Genomic DNA, 23,413 nt, shown 5'->3' with positions numbered 1-23,413 from the left:
GCAAGGTTGAAGAACCAGCTGTTTCTGACATACCGCGAGTTTCAGAGTCACTTGTGTGGTTGTGTGTTCGTCTTATTTTAGTCAATAACTGGCCGGACACAGCTGGTGCAGTGTTACACTGACATGCTCCCACACAGCTACAGTGGAGTTTAAACTCTGCATTAGTTTGGTAGTTTGACACCGTTGCACTCTTCATGTTCATGTGTATGTAACTGTTGAATGCCGTTTCATGCCCCTCGCTAAGTGTTGAGGGAAACTGGGAAATGTAGGATATGAATGAAGCTGAGGTTGAGGTGAAAGATGAGTCTGCAATCATCACAGACAGATAATCTAAAAGAGATTCTTCATCAGATCATGAAACCCCCCCTCTCCACACCTTTCTGACATTTTCCTTAAGTCTCCTCAGTGTTCAGACCCTGTGCAGCTCATCCTCAGCCTCCGTCCTTTTGTCTTAGAGGTGATTCACCTTCACCGTTCGGTCCCATGGTGCAGGTGTGGCCGATTACCTGTGATGTACTAATGCCATCCTGGGAGGAAGTTGTGATGGGGTTTAGCGACGGCCCCCTGGTTAGAAACATTGGAGGTGGACTGAACCATCTGTGTGGCGCTGATGGGGGTTGTGCCGCAGATAGGACCATCTGTGAGGCTCTGCCACAGCCATCTGTGAGCTGTCACAGTAGGGGAAGGCCATATTTCTGAGTGAGTAGAAGGAAGGGGAAGAAAGGAGAGAGAAGAGAGGAGCAGAAATGCTGCATCCTTTCCAAACCGTACATTGTGGTAGAGGAAGTTAAATTTTGCAAATCACATGTGGAGGGTAACAGCTAATTATACTGCACCGTCTGCACTGTAAATCCCTCTTTAAACGGCCAGCAGTAGCCGAGTCCTACGAATTAAAATTTTCTCCAGAGCTTCACAGCACTCAGAGATCCCACAGAAAGATCTGTTAAACAAAACACTTCCACCGACACAATGTGCTTCTTCACTTCTGCAGAAGTTCGTTTCACCGAACGGGCAAATGTGGCTGCTCTGTCACTAATGTGTCATGGCTGCAGGGTATTTGCATGGTGGGGCATGTCTTGCTGTGTTAGAGTCTAACATATAATTTAATAATAATTATGGTTTTACAGGTCAGACATTTATTCTGGGAAATAAGCTGTAGCAAATAAAGCAGGTTAAATGCTTGACAGTGTCTCACAGGCAACACTGCACTTCACGTTTAGCTTTATATATTATGTTTGGTGGCAGATAAGATCTGTGAGAATACCTGATTGGGGTGGATGCCTACATGTGCATGAGCATCCACACCCACAGAAGAAAATCAGACCATTAGATGTGGTTTGTGGGTGTGTGTGCTCAGGAACTACAAAGGCTTTTGACTGAAGAGACATAGACACGATCAGCCGCCCCTCACCTCCTCCTCCTCCTCGCCTCCCTCCACCCAAACGCAGTGGTTAATTATTGATGGGCTGATGCCGGTGTTTACTTCCCCCGGTTCTCCCGGTGATGTGCCTGCGCTCCTGCAGCTGAATGTGATGACAGCGTGGGGGAACAGAATCTGGAGGATGGGGTTAAGTTCAGGTTATTGAAGAACATGGGTGAGAAACTGCAGCGTAGACGATCGAACATATAGATGAACATATGGTGCGGACGGAACGGCAGATACATGCGTGTGAGTGCAAACATACACATGTACGCACGTTATCCCTGAGGAGGCTGCAGCTGCGATTGGAGCAGCTTCTCTGTGCACACACAGCTGTATCAGAGCAGCAGCAGTCCTCTTCACTTCATCTACCCATGTATTTCTATCCGTGTCTCTCTACCACAGCCTGTGCAGGCGGGAATATTCAAAATATTCAATTTCACACTACCTCATGCCAGAACCCCTCCTCTGCATCAACCTGCTGAGTCAACAAGTTGGAGCAGTTGGAGCAGTTGGAGCAGTTGGAGCGATGGGAAAGTTCAATTTGGAACTTTAGAAAGAGGGTTTGGAAAATCCAATTTTGCAGTTTTTGCAAATTCCCCTCCACCAACATCCCCGAGCCTCCGACCCCCACCCTCCTGCTGCCGTCACACCGCCTCCCTCTGCACCTACCCAAAATGCTAGTGTGTTCTCCATTGGAGTGTGTCATGTTCTGCTGTTAATTGCCTCTTCTTGGCTAGCTCTGGCCCCAGTTCTGCAGCTCTAACAGCCCACTTCTATGATGTGTGCTTAGTGCTGCTGCTTTTTTTTTTTTTTTTTTTTAATTGGCTGCTTGGAGAAGCTCCAGCGTTGCATGAGTAAACACCAGGAGTAAAGCACAAATAAACATCCGAGGAAAGAAAGACAGAAGGAGGGAAAGGCACAGAGGTGTGTGTGGGCTCACTCACATTCATGCTTGCTGTTAGCTTGTAGTGTTGGAGGGAGCCACCGTGAATCTTTACTTGTGGGTGCACTTATGGGCATGAATAGATACACATACACTTGGTCTGTGTACCTCCACAAGAAAGCATCTCCATATCGTAATCTGTGTGTCTGACCCCGCGCCTCCCCTCCAGTGCTGTTGTCCAAGATCCATCAGAGTGTGACGCTGCCTCAGAAAGTTCACAGCGAGGATTTTATTAGCCTTTTGGAGCGAGCACTCGATATGTAATTAATTAACCGGCGTTTAATCCTCCATTTCTTCTCACAATTGCCAAGGCCCCCACATCAGCGCTACGGATCTGAGTCTCAACCAATTGGATTAGCGCTGCCTTGTGTTGAGTATTGTGCCAAGGCTAGACCTAGATTAGATGCTAACCCCCACAACTCAACAACACCCTGTTCCAGTCAAACAACTGTGACAAAGGCCTCAGCATTTGACTAGCAAAGACTGACAGGTGGTAGATCTGTTTCCTGTGCAGCTCAAATAGTTAATTCCATGCTAGTGTGCATCATATGGCCTGCTTGTATATATATTTATATATATATATATATGTATGTATATGTGTGTGTGTGTGGGCAGCTTCCCATGTTATTTTCTTGTTTGCTTGCATGCATAGAAGGGGCAGCTGTATCGTGCAGATTTCTGTCACCATGCTTACGTGTGCACAATTTTGTATTTGTGCAGGCACATGTGTGTGTGTGTATGTGTGTGTGTGTGTGTGTGTGTGTGTCCTTTTTATAGTGGCCATGCACAATGCTGCTCCAGTTGAGAGCAGATGAGTTTGATGTGATTGTTTGTGGCAGCATGGCCTGCAGTCGAGAACCTAGTGAGCTAGATGATTACATGAGCTAAAGAGGGAGAGAGAGAGAGGTCGAGGGACATTTGGAAAAGCAGAGAGAGGGAGAGGGAGTGAGGAGAGAGAGCTGAATGAGGAGGGAAAAGGGGCAGCAAGAGTGACAAAAAAACGAAAGACAGCTAATGAGGGAGGGAGGGAGAAAGAGAGGGAGAGGGAAAGAGAGCTAAAGAGAGAGGGAACAGTAAGCAGAGGGAAGCGGAGGCATAGCAACGAGAGAGAGATGAGCTGAAGAGGGCAGGAGAAGGACAAGGCTGAATTCACAGTCAGAGCAGACATGCACAGCAGAATTTCATCAAGACTTTAATCACCTTTTCCTTCAGTCACAACAGAAGATAGTCCCCTCGCCTCATTGTTCTGTGAGTGCAGTGTGAGCTCCGAGGAGCGATCCCTCTCATTAACGTCGACATGAATTTAAAATGTCTTTTCAGTTTTCTGCCTGATTGAGATGATCTGCTCTTTATTTACTCCGGGTTCATAGTATTCAATCAGTGACAGCGTTATTATTATAGAATGAAAACTCATTCATCAGCAGCATGTGGGTATGGGAGATGTGTGAGGGGGATAAAAGCTAAAAGTAGCTCAACTTCTGTTTTTAAACCTGAAATTTTCACTTTTCACAACTGAGGGTTCAACATGTCACCTACACTTTTCTAGATGGAAATGATGGATTTCAAATGTGTGTGTGCTTTTGAGTGCAGTGCTGACTGGCAGCTGGTATTTGGCTGACTCAGCTTGGCCCGGCCTGTGTGTGAGGGTCACTGGATGGGTCCCTATATGCGAAGGCCCCTGTTACAGGCATTAACCGGTCCATAACTCTGGCACTGCGGTAATGGTCATCTACGGTAATCATGCTCAGAGTTTAGATGATAGCTGCCTTTGTCTCTCCTCTTCCTGTCTCTCTGTCTTTTCTGGGACACATCCTCATTCTCTCCATCTGATCATTCTCTCCCCTCCTGTTTGTCTGTCTGTCTGTCTGTGTTGCTCTGTTCCAGTATTTATGAACCGCCCAGCATTATCTTTCAGCAGTGCATTGTGTATTAATTATACCCACAGAATTTGGCAACGTCAGCGAAGCAGCTTTCACACAGGGCTACAGATAGTTCAGAGACACTGCCCTACTTCATGTTAAATGAAACTACAACTTTAGCTCCCAGCTAAACTGTTGCTATGAACCATGAGCGTCACTCTTTGCACGCTACGTTAGCTGAACTAGCCGTTGCTACTTTCCAACCAGCTGTGAATGCGAGCAGAGCTCTCTGCAGCGCTGCAGGTTTGTCTGGCTGTCTGCTGGTTACATTAGGAGAGAGGAAGAAGCAGAGTTAACTGCTCAGTCTTTATCTGGATTACAGCTCACAATTGACTGTCTCGTTAAACACTGGCTGATTTTCCAGCCTCTTGATTTGATAAACAGGAGAAAATTAAGTTAAGGAGGGTAAATTGAGTTAAGGAGGGTGAGGGTGGGGGGAGTGGGGGGGGGTTTGTTTGGTGTGTTTACAGCACGGGGGTGGGATTGCGGTTGCAGTGCTGCATGCTCGGTGTATGACTGCTAATTTTAAGAGGAGGCTCTAACCCAAACACACACAAAGTGACGACACGTCTCTGACACATTTCATCCATTTGTTTGAGACAGTGTGTCACATGTATGAGGTTGGAGGTGTGTGTGTGTGTGTGTGTGTGTGTGTGTGTGTGTGTGTGTGTGTGTTTGTTTGAAAGTAGTAAGAAAACTAAGACTGTAATTCATAGTGAAGATGGACTGAATGGTGAAAATCATATGTAGCTTTTCTTCCTGTTCTTTCTCTGCGTGTTTGCAGAAGGTCACACACAAGACGAAGTAGTGGCTTAATCTTCCATTTTATTCCTTCCTCTCCCACCCACCCCCACCCCCCACCCCACCCCCCACCCCCCTGTCTATGAGTCTTATCTTGGTGCTGTAAAGACAGCGGCAATCCATTTGTGAGGGTCCTGTATGAAGCAGGTCTATCCCACCCGCCCCCCACCCCACCCCCTCCTTCGACTGTGTTCCCCCAGCATTATGGATTAGCTGGTTAACTCTAGCCAGCTAGTCTGTCAGCCAGTCCAGCCTGGCCTTGTCTGGCTGGGCCAAGGAGGGCCAAGTCATTCAGCCAGCCTTAGCAGATTTGACAATCAAATTCTGTTTAAATCCAAGTCAGGCTTGCCTGGACTGCAGCCTTGGCATAGAGAGTGTGTGTTTTGCTCTGCATTTAAAGGGGAAGAGAATTTAAACATTTAAACTGAGTCCAGATTGAAGTATTTTTCCTGATGTATTTTAAATGTCAGCGAAATGTTACAGGCGAGTTTGAAGCAGATCTGTTTTTTTGAGGCGTGACAAGAAGAATGATTCTTTTTTTAATCTTCAGTCTGGATCGGTGTGGATGTGTTAAATGGTTTAATAGGGCAAAGGGAAAGAGGGGAAGAAGAGGAGGCGACACAAGTGGTGCTACGTGCACCATATGACACCCAAATACACCTTCTGTGGAGGTCAGAGTTCACGAGACCTCTCAAGCACAAGAGCATTTGAGCGTGCACGCACCTCAACATTCGAACACACCGTCACCATGCCGATCACTCAGCAAAGTAAACATGTTAAGATGGTTAATAATGTCCCACAGGATTGTAAAATTCACGTGTGATTCACTAACAGGTTTATGAAATGAACACATGCACGCACATCTGCGTACACACACACACACGCACAGGAGCACAAGCCTTTAAGGAGCTTTGTCTATAATGTGCTTTTCAGTCCCCACTGCCATAGGTCAGCGAGAGAAAGACACAGGGGGAGAGGAGGCGAGATGGAGGGTGAGAAGGAGGGAGGGTAGCAGGAAGTCCTTGTTAACATGCTCTTTGTGTCCACTCCCATCACCGTCTTATTAAAGCTGGGGGGGGGGATTCGTATCAAAATGATTGGTGGCTTAGAGGGAGGAAAAGGAAGAAAAAAGAAGGATGAGAAAGAGAAAGTGGCAAACCACAGAGCTTCATTTTTCAAAGCTGTTCGAATCGGGATCTGGAGGTGATGGAAAAGCTTCAGGTGCAGGACGAGTGTGGGAGGGGTGTAAGTTTGTTCAGGGGCAAAGGATTTAAGGGAAGAAGGTGGTGGCCACGAGGTGGCCATCCTAGAGAGGAGGAAACTGGGGATGATGGGGTGTTGTTCAGAGAGGGGGAAGAGGAGGCTGAAGGGGAAGCGAAGGGGAGGGGAGTCGGTGTGGTGGGAGCAGTCATAGTGAATGTGGGCCACTGTGCACTGGCGGGAAGCCAAGCCGCTAAGCCCTGGCAGCTCGTTAGCCTCTGTGTTACCGACCTGATAGACCACAAGCCCTACTACCCCCTCCTCCCGTTTCCCTCCCTCCCTCCCTCCTCGCCTGTTCCCTGTCCCACTCATGATCTGAGCTCGCTGCAGTTCTGCCCCGCAGCCTCCAGGGGCAGCACAGATAAAAGCAGACAGGCACAGAGGCGGAGGAGCAGTTAATGGGCTTGAAAACATCCAGCTGATGGAGCGCTGGCAGGGCGGCCTGCTCTGTGTGTGTGGGCCACATCTGTATGACTGTGACACAAACAGACATTTATTTTATCAAAAGGCCAGTTTCCATTTTTAAAATCTGCTCATAGAGCCCATTTATTTCCTCCTTCCTCATGTGGGACGTCCTGCACCCCCCCCCCCCCCCCCCCCCGCCCCCCCCCCCCCCGCCCCCCCACCAGATCTGCTGCTGTCCCTCACACACAGTGTTGAGTGGTGCACGCCTGTTTTCTCCTGTTTGAACATTTTTTAGATCCTTTAAGCTCTTTTCATCTCAGGACTATCGAGGAATTTATCACCTCCCTCTGTTCCCATAATTCCTCTGCGTCTCCTGGAAAGGTGCCCATTTCTTTTGAAAGCATTTCTCCTGTTTACATCCCTGAATGTTCTCATGGTGATGCTGATTTGGCTTTTAGAGCTGAGTATTTCAGGGCTTTTAAAATCTTTCATGACCGGCTACCACTCTCTGTAGCGTCGTTAGCAGTTTACCAAGATGGCCACTGTCATCGTAGCCATCGTCGTCTCCTCCTCTCAGTCTCCCCCCTCTCCTCACTCCCCTTAACTGCCTCCTTCATGAGGCCCATCAGCACAGTTAGAGATATTACAGTCACAATTACTCAAGCTAATTGACTTTGGGGATGTGAAATATTCTGCTGGAGTGGAACGACTGACGGGATGAACGGGTGAATTGTGAATTTATTAAAGCATATGAGTCATTTCCTTCCTCCGTGGAGGGCTTTCACTGCCTCTGTTGTCTTTGGGAACTGCCTGTTTTTCTGAGATAGGCTTCAGGGATGTATGGCAGCACAATTTCTCCATCACATCTTTTTTGTACCACAGCAGCCGCTTTCAAACAGCGATCCCGCTACATTGCTGTTAAGCAGACCCCTCATCATTGTGCCTTTGCTTGTTTACACTGAACCAAACAAAGCCAGCAGATCTCCACCCCCGTGTGTTTTTAGACGATGGAATCAGAGGTGTGACGTGTAACACAACAGTGTTGGCGCCTGTCCCGCCATGACTACCTCTGCTGCTGGCAAAGGCGGAACAACAATGCCCCCCCCCCCCATTCCCTTTATATAGAATGGCGAGGTATATAAGGGGCTGGTGACAGTTACTCTAACCTTGTCCCTCTCTCTCTTTTCTGCTGTAGCTACTTCGAACGGCACCATGGAGGGCATCGACAACCAGGAGGGGGGAGTGTGCAAAACCAAGTCCATGAAAATCATCATGAAAGTGGGACAAAGTGAGTATTGTTTTAATGTGAGCAGACGGCCACAATGCAGCTTATACTTTGTGCAAAATTGTGTGAGAGTCTGAAAATACCTTAATAAGGTCATAGGAGACTTTGCACAATACAGCTCCATCGTCTCCATGACACCTGGGGCTGTGAGGGGGCAGCAGATTTAATCTAGCGGAAGCCTAATGCACTGAAACATGCGCACACACACACACACACACACACACACACACACACACACACACACACACACACAGGCACACACTTCCCTCAAACACAGCTGTATCTACTTGCACGCACACACACACACACACACAGGAAATATCTGCTGATATATGCTCTTTCAGCTAGAAGACTTCCCACACATGCAAGTCCAATTCAGATGAACAGAAGAACACATAAAGCTCAGGATCCATGATCCTGCATGTATGACACTGTAGACTCTGTCTCTGAAGAGTACACGATCACACAGTCACAATTATACCCAGAATTATAAATCAGTTGCCACTCAGATTGGTAACGTCCTGGGCTCGGCCCTCTTGTCGACACCAGCATCAGTGCTACTGAGAATGGGACTGAATGGAAGCTGCTGTAAAAGAACAGGTGCTGAACAGGCTGGAAATTGGTTCTGCTGATTAATGGCACTGAATATCAGTCCCAGTGTTGGTATGAGTTACTTATAAACCAGTGGATTTATTATATGAAGTGCACAATCAAGTGTGGTTCTAGTACGGTTGAGCTTCACAGTGCACAGCCTGAGAGCACTAGTGATAAGAAGAGCAGATGCTCAGTGAATGTTTTGTTCTGCACTGACATACATCTCAGCAGCTTTTACAACCATATGGAGCCACTGCAGAACCAACACCAATCATTAGCCACTCTTTATGGTTGATTACAATAATATCTGAGCCATGAAGAGCCACTTTGTTTTACATGGATCCAGTTGAACAAGTCAAAGAAGGTTTGGCTGCGTGATGAGTTGCTTGGTGCACGGCTGAAGCATTTAGAGGTTCAAGAGATTTTCCAAATTGTCTTCTGAGACACATTTTTGGTGATCAGAGGAAAGATTTGAATTGAAGAGTGTATGAATTGATCAACGATAACTCAAAGAATTCTGCCAAGCCTGTCTTAGTACAATACTCACATGCCCGTACACATGCTCTTCTTGTTCCTCCTGTCCACACGAGCTGTGAAGTCAAGAGTGACTTGTGCTGTTCAAACTTCAATCGATCAAAAAGGACAATCAAGTAAGAAAGCTGACAATGAGATGCAATAAAATAGATTCAAAAAGCTATGATAACATTAGCAAACAAACGAACAGATAAAATAGAATTAAATTCAATTTTGAATATAATTACATTAAAATAACTGAACAAAATAGTGTGACTAATTACTAAAAAACATATTTAATTAAAAGCCAGGCTGAAGGACAAAATCCTAGTTTGATGCAAAAATGCATGAAAGGTTCAGCTAAAGTCAACATGAGGCTCAAAAAGTGAGATGAATTATGAGTTAGACTTATTGAATATCTTCCAAAATGACAATTGTTGGACAAGTTTTAGTTTGTTTTCCATATAAAATTCCTTCTGTCTGACAAAACAACACGAAAACCAGGATGAACAGGCCTACCTGGTTGACCTGAAAAAATCTGAAGCTATTGCTTAACATGAAACAACACACACACACAAACACACACACACACACACACTGCTGTGAAAAAGAATTGCTCATTAATTCCTGTGTGTCTTACCTGCGTTCTTCCAGATCCCTCTGACCCTATTTCACCCAAAGACAACCCCACCAGAGTGCCCTACTCTCCCAAGCACTCGGACGGCAAGGAAAACTACAACCAAAATGACGTGCTGGAGAAACCAGGTGAGATCACAGACTCTGAGCTGAAATCCGGGGATGGTGGTAATTGAGTGGAGGATTTATCGAAATAATTTGGCATTTGGGCGCACGACCATTCAGCCGGCCGAGAGCAGATTGCGTGGAGTGAGTGTGTGCGTGGCTGCAAGAGACACTGAGGTGCGTGTGAAAGCGAAGGAAAGAAAGGTCAGAGATTCATCAGCCAGTAATTGAATGTTGCCCATAAAACTGATAAGCATCTCTGGCCTCTCAAGGACTTATAAGGTATCTCCACACTGGCCCCATTCCAGCCTGAACACACCTCTTAAGTGACATTTTCGGGAAAATGATCCGATCTCAGTCTGCCATCTTTTTAATGACACACACTTGTTCCTGTGCCAAATCACAACACAGACAGACACGCAACTTCGTGCACGCCGCCCCTTATCTCTGCCATTACACTGCAGTTAAAAATCTCCCAAGAAGAAAATTTGAATCAGGCAATTTCCGCAATGAGCTGTGTGCAGAAAAAAGAAACAGGAAGGGCCTGAGAACAAAAACAAAGTGACCTATATAAACAGTCCTGTGCTCCTTCCCCCTGTGTCCTGCTTCGCTGTGGGTGTGGCCTCGCCTGACACTCTGTGCTTTCACTCCCAAATCTGACGTGGATGGCGCTGCTCTTTAAATCATGCTGGCACAGGTTTTTTTTGCAGACATCAGCATTTTGTTTTCTTTGTTTTCCTGTTCTTTTTTTATGTGTCATCCATCTGGGCGGCGAGCAGGAGCATATAGGTGCTACGGCCAGAGTGTCTGAGGCAGCATAATCCCCTTGTTAAACAATGGAAGGGTCCTTGCTTTCGGGCTTCCTGCCATTCCTGTGTCCACTCCCCATCACACAGCAGAAGCACTTTTAGGCCCAGAAGAAGAGCAGCAGCCGGGACACAGAGACGCAGGGAACATGCTCCCATCCTGGGGAGAACAGAAAAACAACCGCCCCCACAGCTTGGCTTTCGTAATTGATGTCTCATGATAACATCAGATATTTCCCTCTTAGTTTCCTCCATGCGGGGACGTTATTTAGAAAATAAACTTTTTCTTTGTTTTTCAAAATGCATTTTATCAAAGTGCCATTTGCCTGAATCTCCCAAGCTGCTCTCTGTCCTATCAGGCTGCGCTCGCCCTAGTTTCAAGGTTGCAGTCTCAACCAGCTCAATTTGAATAACGGTATTTAATAGAAAAGGCTGCTATAGGCTGGCTTCACCGGCCTGTTCTCCACACCTTCACCGTGACATGATGAAAAGATGATGAAGAATATAAAAAATCTTTTCTCTCTTTTAACCCCCAACAACTCTCCATAGTCAGAAGGGGATTGGCTTGCTCCTCACCTCGCCTGCGAATGTGTTCGTCACAGCTGTAAACATCTGCCTTCAGTCAGACGACAGATAGAATAGAAAAGAATAGAATAAACCTGCTGTTTCATCATTTCACTCACGCCTTCTTCCCTCTGTCTTTCAGATGTAGCACCGAGAGAAAGCAACGACAACAACAACGGTGGAAAGTCCTCCAGCATCATCGGCTCTGACGTGGCCATCTTCGTCGGCATCGCCTCAGGCAGTGTCATTTTCATCATCATCATCATCATGCTGGTCCTGCTGCTGCTCAAGTACCGACGGCGGCACCGCAAGCACTCGCCGCAGCACGCCGCCACGCTGTCTCTAAGCACCCTGGCCACGCCCAAGCGGAGCGGAGGCGGCGGGAACAATAACGGCTCGGAGCCCAGCGACATCATCATCCCGCTCAGGACTGCTGACAGCGTCTTCTGCCCGCACTACGAGAAGGTCAGCGGCGATTACGGCCACCCGGTCTACATAGTTCAGGAGATGCCGCCTCAGAGCCCGGCCAACATCTATTACAAAGTCTGAGGGGGAGGCGGGAGACAAACTGGAACAGTCCCCGGGCAGAGCAGGTTTCTGGTTCTGGCACCGCCGGCACGCCCGCAAACAAACACTCTCTTTCTCTCTCTCTGTCTCTCTCACTCTGTCAACTCCTCCTCCTCTTCTCTGCTGTTTTGTCACTATTCTTGTCTTTGATACCTTGCCGTCTGATGTGGTCACAGTTGGCGCCGATGGGTTGAGTGCAGGGCCAGAGAGAAGCCTGCTGCTGTCACTGCTGCTGCTCTCTGGGAGTTCTGGGAAGTGGAGAGAACAATCTCTTCTTTCCCCGGTGTCGCTGCCTGTTTTTTGGGGAAAACTGAGTATTGTTGAATCAGAAAGTTTGACAGACGCACAGCGCGTTGTTTCTTTGGGAAGGACAAACGGACGTATGGATGTGGAGGTTTCCTGGGGCGAAAGGAGGAAAAGGAAATTTTTGACCTCACCTTAAAGAGAGACTACTGCTTGGAAAAAGAGAGGGAAAGAGACAAAAAATGAGTGAGGAGGAGAGGTAAAGGAGGAAATGGGCTAACCATGAACTCACAAAATGGCTGCCCTCCCTTGATGCTCACTAACCAGAGAGACTCTGTGGATTTACCCGCCGGACGAGGAAGAAGGAGAGAGATTCTCACACCAGTCCTCTCCGGGACTCTCCTGACTGACTCTCTGAGATCACCCATTCACCCTGCCACCCACATGCTCACCATCACATGCACACACATTCACCCACACGTGCAGACACACTCCGTCTCGCCGGTCAATGTGAACGCTTTGGGTTGAAGTGTGGATCGCACCATTTCTCCTCATTCCCAGATGTTCTCAGCCGATCGCTGTCTGCGCCCGGCTGAAAACTTGTGATGTTACTTGAAGGTTTTAAAGACAGAAAGACAGTTTTTTTTTTATTAACTGTCAACATTTACCTTTTATCTTATTTTTGGTCATATCTGGTTTTCATACGTGGTTTTTCTTTTCCTTTAGTGACATGTCATGTGTGATGTTCAAACACAAGTTACCCAACAGTGGCGAGACCGTGAAAAGAGGGAGTGAAGACTTTTGTAATTTTGCACCCTACCCCCCTGAGAGGGCGCAAAAACCGTCTGTCCAGGTGGCTCCTGGGAAGAGTGGAGGACTTTCATAAACATAGAGCAGCACTTTTAACCCCTTCTTGGTACCTCCACTCCTCGCAGCGATCCATGTGGGACACAGTCATAGCTGGAGATGGGAGAGCAGCTGTATCCTGTCAGATTTAGTAGCAAAGAGCTCGCCTCAATGTCTCTGGAACCTGAGCTTTTCACACAGGAAAGTGTTAGGGGCAATAAAAAAATCCAATTCGCCTTACTGCCATTGTTTTGCATCAGGTGAAGAAGAGGCCCGAGGTCTAGTCGAGGTTAGCGCAGCTGAAACAGCTCCAGGTACTGTAATGTAGGAGTCCATTGATGATTAAGGTTGCCCAAAATCAGTGTGACTGGTGCTCTCCTATTCTCGTTTAAAAAAAAAAAAAAAAAAAGCACAGGGACATTACTTACATTTTCACTGTTTCTCAGTCTCCATTAGCATTTCCATATTGTGAGGTTTTGATTTACTTCTTTTTTTTTGTTACAAAATAGATGTACATTTAAAAAAAGGACATTGCAAAGATGAAAAATAAAAAAAATAAAAAAATAAAAAGCAGAATTTATTTATGATAGACACATAGAGCACAGGTGTTGTCAGGCGGTATGGAGAGGAAGAAGAAGAAGTAATGTTAATATATTATGGTATAAGTGCACATTATGCAATCTAGGTTTATGATTATTTGATATCTCTCAACCCACTGATACCATATTTCATGAGCTGTCGTCCACAGACACAGGGCTCGGTCCTGGGAAGGAGGACCAAGGGAGGGCGACCTGGGCCCCCCCGGCCCCCCAGGGGAGTAGAGTTATCTGACCCAAAATAGCTCACATTGGTGTACACAAGGGCAGAGTAGCTGTGTCTCCCACACTCACTCTGTGTAGCATCTCCCAAAGGATATTTCCCATGAACACCCAGTGCCCCCAATTCTCCTCATACACACCTTTCATATTCTCTGTGCATGTGTGTGTGTGTACGCGTGTGTGTGCGCGCGTGTGTGTGTTGAGCAAGTCTATATTTCAGTGATTTCACATTCATTAATATCTTTGGCTTAGGATCACGACTGTGACTGAGGCCGGTCACGTGCATTTATCAGGCCATCATCAACGTCATGTGTTCATGAAGAACATCAAATTTCACCGAAAAGCCAAGCCTTGTATGATCTGAGGTTTGTGCCTCCAAGAGGCTACAAAATCTGCAAATATGCAATTCTTATTTATTTTTTTAATCAATTATGAGAAAAAAAAACACCTATGGAAAGTGTTCTTAACCACTGAAAGACGTAACAACAAACAAATGACACAAAACTAGCAAAGTACTTCACACAAGCCTGCTGTTAGTTTTTCTTTCCTGCATTATTTGTAGTATTATTTGAACCTTTTCTTTTTGAACTATGTGCCGTAGTACAAAGGTAAACTGTGAAAAATGAAACCATTACAAATCATATATACGTATACCACACCTGAACAGGTATTTAAGAAAAGGTGAAAAGAGACACACTTATACAACAAAGAAATGTCTGTTTAGTTGCTGTCTGTCTGCGGCAGAAAATGACAATCTTATTAGTTTCTTTAAATCTGACGTCCTTTTCTTAGCAGCCACTCGACTAACGCTCTCCCAACAGAGACCAGGACTGGTTCAACCTGTTATGAAACGTCATAGCGACGCTGTGGGAGTCTTAGCGCACGGGCTAGGAGAAGCACCTCAGGCTACTGTAAATGCCTTGCTCGTATGGTCAGCCCTTGGTCACTTGACACAGTAATTTTGCACCGTACTTCTGTAGGTAAGAAACTGTAAATACATTAATGTTTGTATTGTATATGGATCCTGGGTTGTTACAATAGCCTTATTCACCTTTTTAGGGAAGTAAATGGGAAAAAAGTCCAGAAAAAACAGAATACACTTCAGTAAAACAGAGCATACTACTTTTTTGGTAAATAGCTGATGTAAATATTGACCACAACCCAATAAAAACATTTTTTTATAAACTCTTAAAGTAAGATGTTTTGTATAAAATTTGAATTTTTTGCTATGTATTTTAGCTAGCGCGCGATGGAAAGCCCATGTCCTCCCCACTCCCTCCCCTTTTGCACTGTTTCCATGGTAATTTGGTTTAAAAAAAAAAAAATGAGAGAAAAGTTGCCAAACCGACTGCTGCATATTTGTGCCATAAGTGTGTACCATAAATATTTATTGAATTAGTTTCTTTTTTTTCTTCTTTGTTCTGTTTATGATTTAATTTCAGTCCAGTTTGTAAGTAACACAGTATTATATTTGCATTGTTTGTTCGTCTACACCTGGTTTTCTTTAGTTACGTCATGGTTACTGGGTGGCTGTAGCCCTCTTCTTCCCTTCCTTGCAGTATGAGATGGCCAGGCTGTGAAAAATGGTTTTAACTTTAAAAATTTCAAACAAGTTCAAAGTGAGGATAAATGACACACATTCCACCAGTCTGTTACAAACTGAAAATGTTTTTCAATAAAATGTTTTTCCTATGGACGCGCTGTCTGTCTGTATTGCTTTGTAGCTCTGCTTTAATACACAATGACTGAATAATGATTATAATTATATTATTATTGTTGTTATTATTACAATAACCTGAGAGTGACAGAGTTTAGATTTACTTATTTAAGATATTATTTATCTCAGCACTGATGGACAGTTTGATCTATGTTTTCAGAAGCACAACTTTTATAAGATTTGAAATAAGACACCAACAATCCAGATCTTTCATTTTCTATCTAGAAAAATGTACTGGATGTTAAAACATACAGTATCTGGAGACCCAAATATTACACAACATGCAATAAGATTTTTGGAACGTTGCTGCAGGGATTTTCTCACATCCTTGAGGTCGTACACTGATGTTGGGTGATAAGGTCTGGCTCATGTCGGTGTTCCAGTTCGTCCTAAAGGTGGCACAGTCCGTTTCTTATGGAGGAATTTGTCAAAACTTTTGACAGTGTCAGTCACTGCTGTCATGAGTGTGAAGATGTCCAGACACCAATGGGACGTGTGGGTGGACTAACAGTCTTACAACATTTACTCTCACATTCATTTATCTAATCAAAAGAAACACAATACTTTCATTCAGGAGAGACTCATGAGAGGAACAAAAGAAATTTAAGTAAAATTAAATTTATTGTGAACAGAAGGAATAGACTTTGGTGCTTAGACCCCAACAGGAAGTGGATCACCATGGAAACGATCCGTAGGTTTAAGGTCCTTCCAAGAGACGCTGGTTGTGGTGATGATGGTGATGAGGAGTGGAGCTCGAGGATGGAACGTCTTCATGAGATTGGATGGTTTGATTGGCGATGGTCAGGCTCAACGGTAGAGGTGGTGAAGGGTGGTGCTGAAAGGCATCAGAGAGTTTGATAGCTTACAGGTGATTGGCTGAAGGACACCATGTCAGGTTGTGATTGGATGAAGATGAGAATGAGCGGGTGGAGCTCGGAGAGAGCGGGAAGCGGTGCTTGTGACGTACAAGGCAGGTGCAAAGAGATATGGAGCTTTCAGACCGGACAGGATCTGTTGCGGAGGACAGAGCAAACATAGGCAGAGTTTTTCAAAGTTGTGGTTGGACACATCACTATGAAGCTGGAAGCTCTCACTGTGTTTAACACTGTGTTTTTAACGAAGATGTATCTTTCCAGTGCTAAGAAACAAGTGTTAGCACTAGCCCCTCTAACAAGAAGAGGAAGGGGAGCAGCAAGGAAGAGGCTGTGGGTGTCCTCAGGTACAGAGAGCAGCCTGGGGAAGGAGCTCCGTTTCCACAGCGACCGGTTTCAGGTCTACTTTCTGTTTACTTTTCCGTCTCTGGTTGGATGCCTCGTTTCTATTGGCCACGTGCGTGTTCGTCATTGCGCACAGTGGTCAAAGTTAAACTAAATTGAACTTTGACAAACCGTGGTGGTGCGGCGCAAGCCATTGGAAATAATAAAATAATTTGGCTAAGCCTCATGAGCAACAGAATGATAACGCTTGCAAATCTGTGTGAGAGCAGCGCTCATAACTGCTTGTGTGAAACACACAATTCCTTGCCTTCTATAGTCTCCCACAGAAATACATATATATACATACTCCCAATAACCCATCATTATGTTTTCACAGACATTTCTTAATTGAAAGCAGGTCGAGCCCAAACAATGACAAACAGCCTCAGACCACAGGAAGTGGACGGTGATGTCCACATAGTCTTGGCCATGTATTGTACAACACAAGAGATTAATGAGTCTCACAACACAGTGAGTACAGAGGACACAGAGTAGCAAAGGCGTGCCTGCTGTATGTAGGTGGCCCAGGGTGGGTGCTGTGTGTGGGGTGGGTGATGTAATATTGAGACAGAGAATTAAGAATCATATCAGTGGGATGATGGCTGCTCTCTGACACAGAACCAGTACAGTGTCAAACAGTCACTAAGCTGGTGAGTCAGTCTTGTTGTTTTGTCGGCCAATATATCCAGGCAACCAGCCTGGATAACCAGCCAGGCTGCCAGTGAGTCAGGAGGAGAACCTTCCAAAATACAGCCAGGCAAAGACAGAGCCAGCGCCAGACACACATCCCCTCCACTATATCTGGCTAATACCAGTCAGTCAGCCACCAAATCAGCTCATATAGCCCATCAGCTGGCCACCACAGCTCCCTGCGCTCAGCCAGAGCGTCTGCAGGCCAGGGTTTCAAGCAACAGGCAAGATTGTAGCTGTGACAGCCAAGCACCCAGCTCGCCAAACGTCTTGGCCAAGTCTAGATTAGGGTGCTCAGATTCTTGGCTTTATTTTAGCATCGACACCAGTTCACTGGGGTCTGTCTTCGCTTTGGAAAAAGGTTGAATTTGAGATGAAAACCTCACAACAGGGTCTGAGGTGTCGAGGTATGTGTTATATTGAGACTAGAAAGTATTTTAGTTTCTTTTTTTTTATTAGAATTGAAGTATTGTTTGTTTAACAGTCGGCCCTCAGGCCTCACAGCTCCTCATGTGGCTGTGTCAGTTGATCAGGAAGGGGATCACAGTAATCTCCATGTTATGGATGAATGAACTGAGTACTCATTGCCATTCAAAACAGAAAACAGCCAGATGCAGGTATATAGAAATGAAATGAAAAACAAATGTTACCATGGTAACAGTCAATAATACCTGCGCTGACTAGAACCCAACAGCAAATAACAGGAAGCCATTTTTTTCCTAATCATATTTTTCTTTTTATTGTTTCACTCTTCAAGTAAACATCCTCGTCACTGTTGAATTCTTCCAAAAGACCAACACATTCTGCTACTGAGATGACCGGTAAGCCATTTCTTTTTATATTGAAAAAGGTCTTAATTTACCCAGAATTCATTGTACGACAGACAAGCTTAAGATAGTCAAGAACTAAACTGCTCTGTGCAACAGATGAATTTAGGCTAAACTTAAAAAGAGCAAGTTAACTTTAGTTGCCATTTTGGAACAACTTCATAAAACAAAGTAAAGACACAAAATGTGAGGAAAACTTAACAGGTGGATATAAACAACATAACTTGAAACTAATATTTGTATTTACTTAATTTTTTCAAGGCAATCGTTTTCCTAGATGTTTTTAAGAAAGATCACATTTTACAGTCTATCTGAAGTCTGACTATTTGTATAAGATATAATCAAAGTCCATCTTTGTGTACCAGCCGCTGGTTTGTTCAGAGGTCACAACATTTGCTCACAGGAACCTTTAAAACTCACAGATATTTATACATGATATATCTTGTTTGTTCAGTCTGAACACTTCAATTTTTGTACCAAGTAAATAAAAGCTGCAGTATAAATATGTAGCTTCATATGTATCATACAGAGTGGTATCGATCTTCACATGTACAAGACAGTGCATACATGTGTTTCCCAACATGTCAGACTCTTCCTGTCGGGCTTTATGGTGTTTACTGGACATCTGTGTTGCTCATCAGTGCAACACAGGATTGCAGCTCTTCTGTCATTGTGGTGATTCCAATATGTGACATTCAGCTTGGAACAATGAGGCCATAACTGTAGAACACTGCCTTGTTAGTCCTGAAAGAAGCATCGTGACTAAAACCTTCAGTAAAGAAAACCCTAATGGAGCACAAAACCTCAGAGCTGAGAAGCATTTGCCGTCTTTTTTCTTCTTTTTCATCATTGTCTAATACACCGTTCTCCTCTCTGCCACATCCACAGCAAGTATTAAAGATATTAAAGCCACTGGTTATATATTCATCATTTCTAACCACATTGTCTCTCACAGCTCTCTGTTTATGAGGCAGCAGCAGAAAATGAAAAAATCTGCACAGCTCTGGAGCTCAGCCCTCGACTGTTTATCAGGGAAAAAGCAGGAAACAAAAAGAGAAAACAATTGTGAAGCTTCCATCACTCGCTTCTCTTCTCGATTGGAGGGGATGAGAGTGTAGGGGGGGGGGGGGGGTCCTCGTGTTTTTCCTATTTAACGTTTCCGTTTTATCTTTTCTGCTTTTATGCCTTGCGCTGCGGAGAGAGGCGACGAGGCGTTGCGGGTGTGTAATGGGTTTTTCGTTTTGAGGAGGCTGAGGAGTTTATCATCCGGGAGTAGTCAGGTTTTTAGGCCCTTAACCTCTCTCCACATGTCTGTAATTTAGCATTGTTCAGAACCCAAGGGCCAGTGTCTTAAATGCCCAGGAGGCTCCTGTGTCAACGTTGATTATGTGTGTGGTAGGAAGACGACTGCGAGGACTTTGCTTGGAGTTGTTTGAGTAGGATGAAATCTCTCTGGAGGCTGCTTTGAATGCAGAACTGTGTGTCTGTGTTTATATGTGTGTGTGTGTGTATGCATACTTTACATATCTTGTTTTATGGGTGTAAAATATAGGAAAAAGCCACTGAGAACACAGCACTCATTTTGCATACCGACATAACAACTGCAAAATAGTCATGTCGACCACTGAGGAAAATTCCTGTGTGATCCGAAGAGCGCGCTGCGGCAGCCAGGCAACGTGAGCCCGGCAACGTGAGCCCAGCCCTGGACTCATCTGCACAGATAAGCTCCACTGAGTGAGTTAATTAGTCAGTCATGCGTACAGTTGTGTCATGTGAGTGTGGAATTTCATCCTGGTTTCTGTTATGTGGAGGGCGTAAACAAATAATCAAAAGGATGTGTCAACATCTTATAATAAGAAGATAATCCACAGAGAAACTCCTCACATGGGAGAGGCAGTATCTGTCACATCAGAGAGAACCTGTTCATATTAAACATGTGTCAGTCAAACTGCTGCTCTTTCATGTTACATGTTCGTTTGAACATATAGCATTGGAGAAGCGCATTTTAAATACAGTTAATATAGACAGTGGGTGATTCAGTTCAAAAGGAGAGAGCAAAGTCACAAGCAACATTCAGAGGGTCCGAGGAAATAAACTGCCGGTACCACAACAGTGACACATTTGTCAATACACATCCAGCACTTACAGAGCAACATTAGGGTTCACGTTGAGTTTCAGGCCGGCTGTGCTGCGCTGAGCAGGCAGCGTACAGTGGGTTTATCTGAATGTTTTCCCTGGAAACACCAGGGTTTCCCACACTTAGACTTAATTGGACCTGTCACCCAGGTTACCACGGAGTATTCGGGCCACAGTGAGGAAAAAAAAATCTGAAATTTCGAGAATAATAAACAGTACAAGAATAAAGTCATAATTTTGAGAATTAAAAAATGATATATTTCAAGAAAAAGGATCATAATATTATGAGAATAAAGTGGTAATTGTAGGTTGTGTGTTTTAGAGGGAAATATCAGAAGCTTTGAAATGACGAACGTGGGGCATCCTGGGAAGTTCTACTTTAACAGAGGTTTCACTAATAAGGAGACACATTTTTAGCTCATCAGCTTCATCATCATCATCATCATCATCATCAGCATCATCAGCATCATCATCATCATCATCATCATCAGCATCAGTTCTGTTCTATTGTTAGACAGACAAACAGCAGCTGCCAGAAGCAGCTCAGACTGACACTGACTGTCCTTTCACCTGTTTGATTGGTTGATGTAATATTCCTAAAAATTATGTTTTTCTCTCAAAAGATTTTACATTTCTAATCTTGTAATATCATGACCGTAATATTGTAATATTATGACTTCATTCTTGAAATTTTTCCTCAGCGTGGCCCTTATACTCCATCAAATATATCTGCCAACTCATTTTGACATTTTATTTGTATGTTTTTTAATCCATCAGAACGATGCCATCCACGATCCATGAACTATTCTCTGCTCGCTCCCCTGTGTGTCTCCGTTCTGCACAAGGACAAAGAGAAAGAGAGAAAGAGGGAGACACATGGTATTATGTTAGAAGACCCTTACACCAAAATACTTAGAAATAGATCCACACTAAGTAGTTCCTTTCACATTACATGTCATTTGATTCAAAAATACTGATTAATACCGCTTTTAAATAGATTGGGAAAATAGAACGCCATCCCATCTGTAAGTAGCATAAGAAGCTTTTACCACGCTCATTTTGAACATGACATGTCATGAGATCTGACATCAAATGACAAGTTGCAGCAAGGTCAGAGTGAATATAAAAAAAGTTTTTAAAGTTGTCATTTTAATAAACAAGATGCTATTTGACTTTGACACTGTCTTACCAATGTTATGCTTTTCTATGTAATCTTTTTTTCATTTTAATTATTTATTTATTTCATCTATTATAATTTTATTATTCCATCTCATTTTACTTCCATGTTTTTAACATGTTTTTATGTTGATTATGTCTTTTCTTTTCATGTGAAGCACTTGGTTTCCAGTTAACACATAAATCTTCATAAAAACACAGGTCACAAATATACAGTTGTACTTTAACGTTACTCAGACAGAAGGAAAAGTAATGTATTTGTCAGGACTCTGTAGCCGCGTTTCCACTGCAGGAACTTTCCCCAGGAACTTTCCCCAGGAACTTTCCCCAGGAACTAGGAATCTTTTGAGGAACTATGTGTTTCCACCGCAGGATCCAGGGTCTAAATTTAGTTCCGGGGTAATTGATCGACCCCCAAAAAGGTACCTGGTCGGGAGGTAGTACTTTCCAAAGGTTCAGTTCGGGGGGTGTGGTCTGCAGTGCTGAACATTTCTGACTGTTCGAGTGCTCGCTACATTTTATTTTACCCGCCATGTTTAAAAATCCATATGAGTGAGTTAGCACTGAGCGAGCAAACACATTTTCCACACTGTGAAACAGGTCCGTGAGAAGTTAAAAAAAACTGAAACAGGACTTCAACAAAATAAAGGACCACAACAACCGGCGTGACTAGGGTTGCCACCCGTCACATATAATACGGGATCGTCCTGTATTTAAAAATAAAATGAAGCGTCCTGTATTGAATACATATGGGACGCAAAATTTTATGTTCTCAAAGTGCTGTGAATAATGTAATGTCAAGTAATATTTTTGCATAATCTTCCCAGGAATTTAGGCTGCAGTGGAAACGCAGACAACAATGGGCCACAGGAACCTTATAGTTCCTTGGTATTGGTATAGTATTCCCAGCAGCAGGACTGTGACTGAGTCAAAGTAAGGAACATGGAGCTCTATGGCACACAGGAACATATCAGGCTTTCAATACAAACATGAAACTTATTACTAAATTTCTGTAATGTACATGAATCACTACATAATGACTATGAATCAGTATAATCCGCTGATAGCACACAGTTTCAGTAGAAGTGTTGGGCCATTACAAATGTCACTGCTCTTACTCATGAGCTCTGGGTGGTGACCTTGTTGACATGCAGCTGTGGTGTGTAAACACAGCCAACAGCTTCAAGTACTCACCGAGCAGCCCAACCACATATGTACACACACACCTCTCAAACGTGTTTCAGTTCCCCGCACGGACACCCTCCCTCACCTGTTGCTCTGCCCTGGTATTGCACACCCAGCTTCACCCTCTCTATTGTGTGGATGAATGGAAGGTGTTTGCGTCTGTGGCTCACAGTCTTAATCAAATGAACAAGGAACAAAAGGGGAAGTTTTGAAATCAATAAATCTCTTCACTCTGACTCTTCAACTGAATTTTTCTCTTCCTTCTCACTGTTTACATTTCTGTCTGTACAATAACATTCCACAAACCAGAAGCATCATCTTCGTTCTTCTGTTTGTCAGCTCTTACTGAGACAGTCCAAAGTCCAAGTCCAACATAGTGAACCTGTGAAAGAAATGTCACCTTAGTGTTGTGATAACAAATAATAAAAGAGAGTCTAATACAGTATATAAAATAAGTCACCCTACTTTAAGACACGGAAAATTGAAACATACATGGAGACTTACGTATATGTATACTGTACATATTTCTGTATGATCATTTACTTCCTGGTTTGTAGTCATGGTTTAAAGAGAAAGCAATGCACTGAAAATGAGAGACAGTTGAGTCATGTGGTGTCTAAGTCACATGCTTTGTTGACACAACCATCCTCCTCACCCTCCTCACCCTCCTCACCCTCCTCACCCTCCTCACCCTCCTC

At 44.3% G+C, this 23,413-nt stretch overlaps 1 protein-coding gene across 1 annotated transcript in view; it reads left to right on the top strand.

Annotated features, from left to right (window-relative positions):
- efnb2a (ephrin-B2a) overlaps positions 1-15,424 on the top strand; it is a 28,017-nt gene extending 12,593 nt beyond the window's left edge. The window contains exons 4-6 of the mRNA XM_056389218.1: positions 7,947-8,039; positions 9,798-9,908; positions 11,397-15,424. Coding sequence (XP_056245193.1) covers positions 7,947-8,039; positions 9,798-9,908; positions 11,397-11,803 — 611 coding nt within the window. The 3' untranslated portion in view covers positions 11,804-15,424. The remainder of the gene's footprint in view (positions 1-7,946; positions 8,040-9,797; positions 9,909-11,396) is intronic.
- The last annotated feature ends 7,989 nt before the right edge of the window (positions 15,425-23,413 follow it).

The sequence above is a fragment of the Seriola aureovittata genome, chromosome 11, assembly GCF_021018895.1.
Source record: "Seriola aureovittata isolate HTS-2021-v1 ecotype China chromosome 11, ASM2101889v1, whole genome shotgun sequence".
In the NCBI taxonomy this organism is placed as follows: Eukaryota; Metazoa; Chordata; class Actinopteri; order Carangiformes; family Carangidae; genus Seriola; species Seriola aureovittata.
The sequence above is the reverse complement of the archived record's forward strand: the minus strand, read 5'-3'. Positions and strand labels throughout refer to the sequence as shown.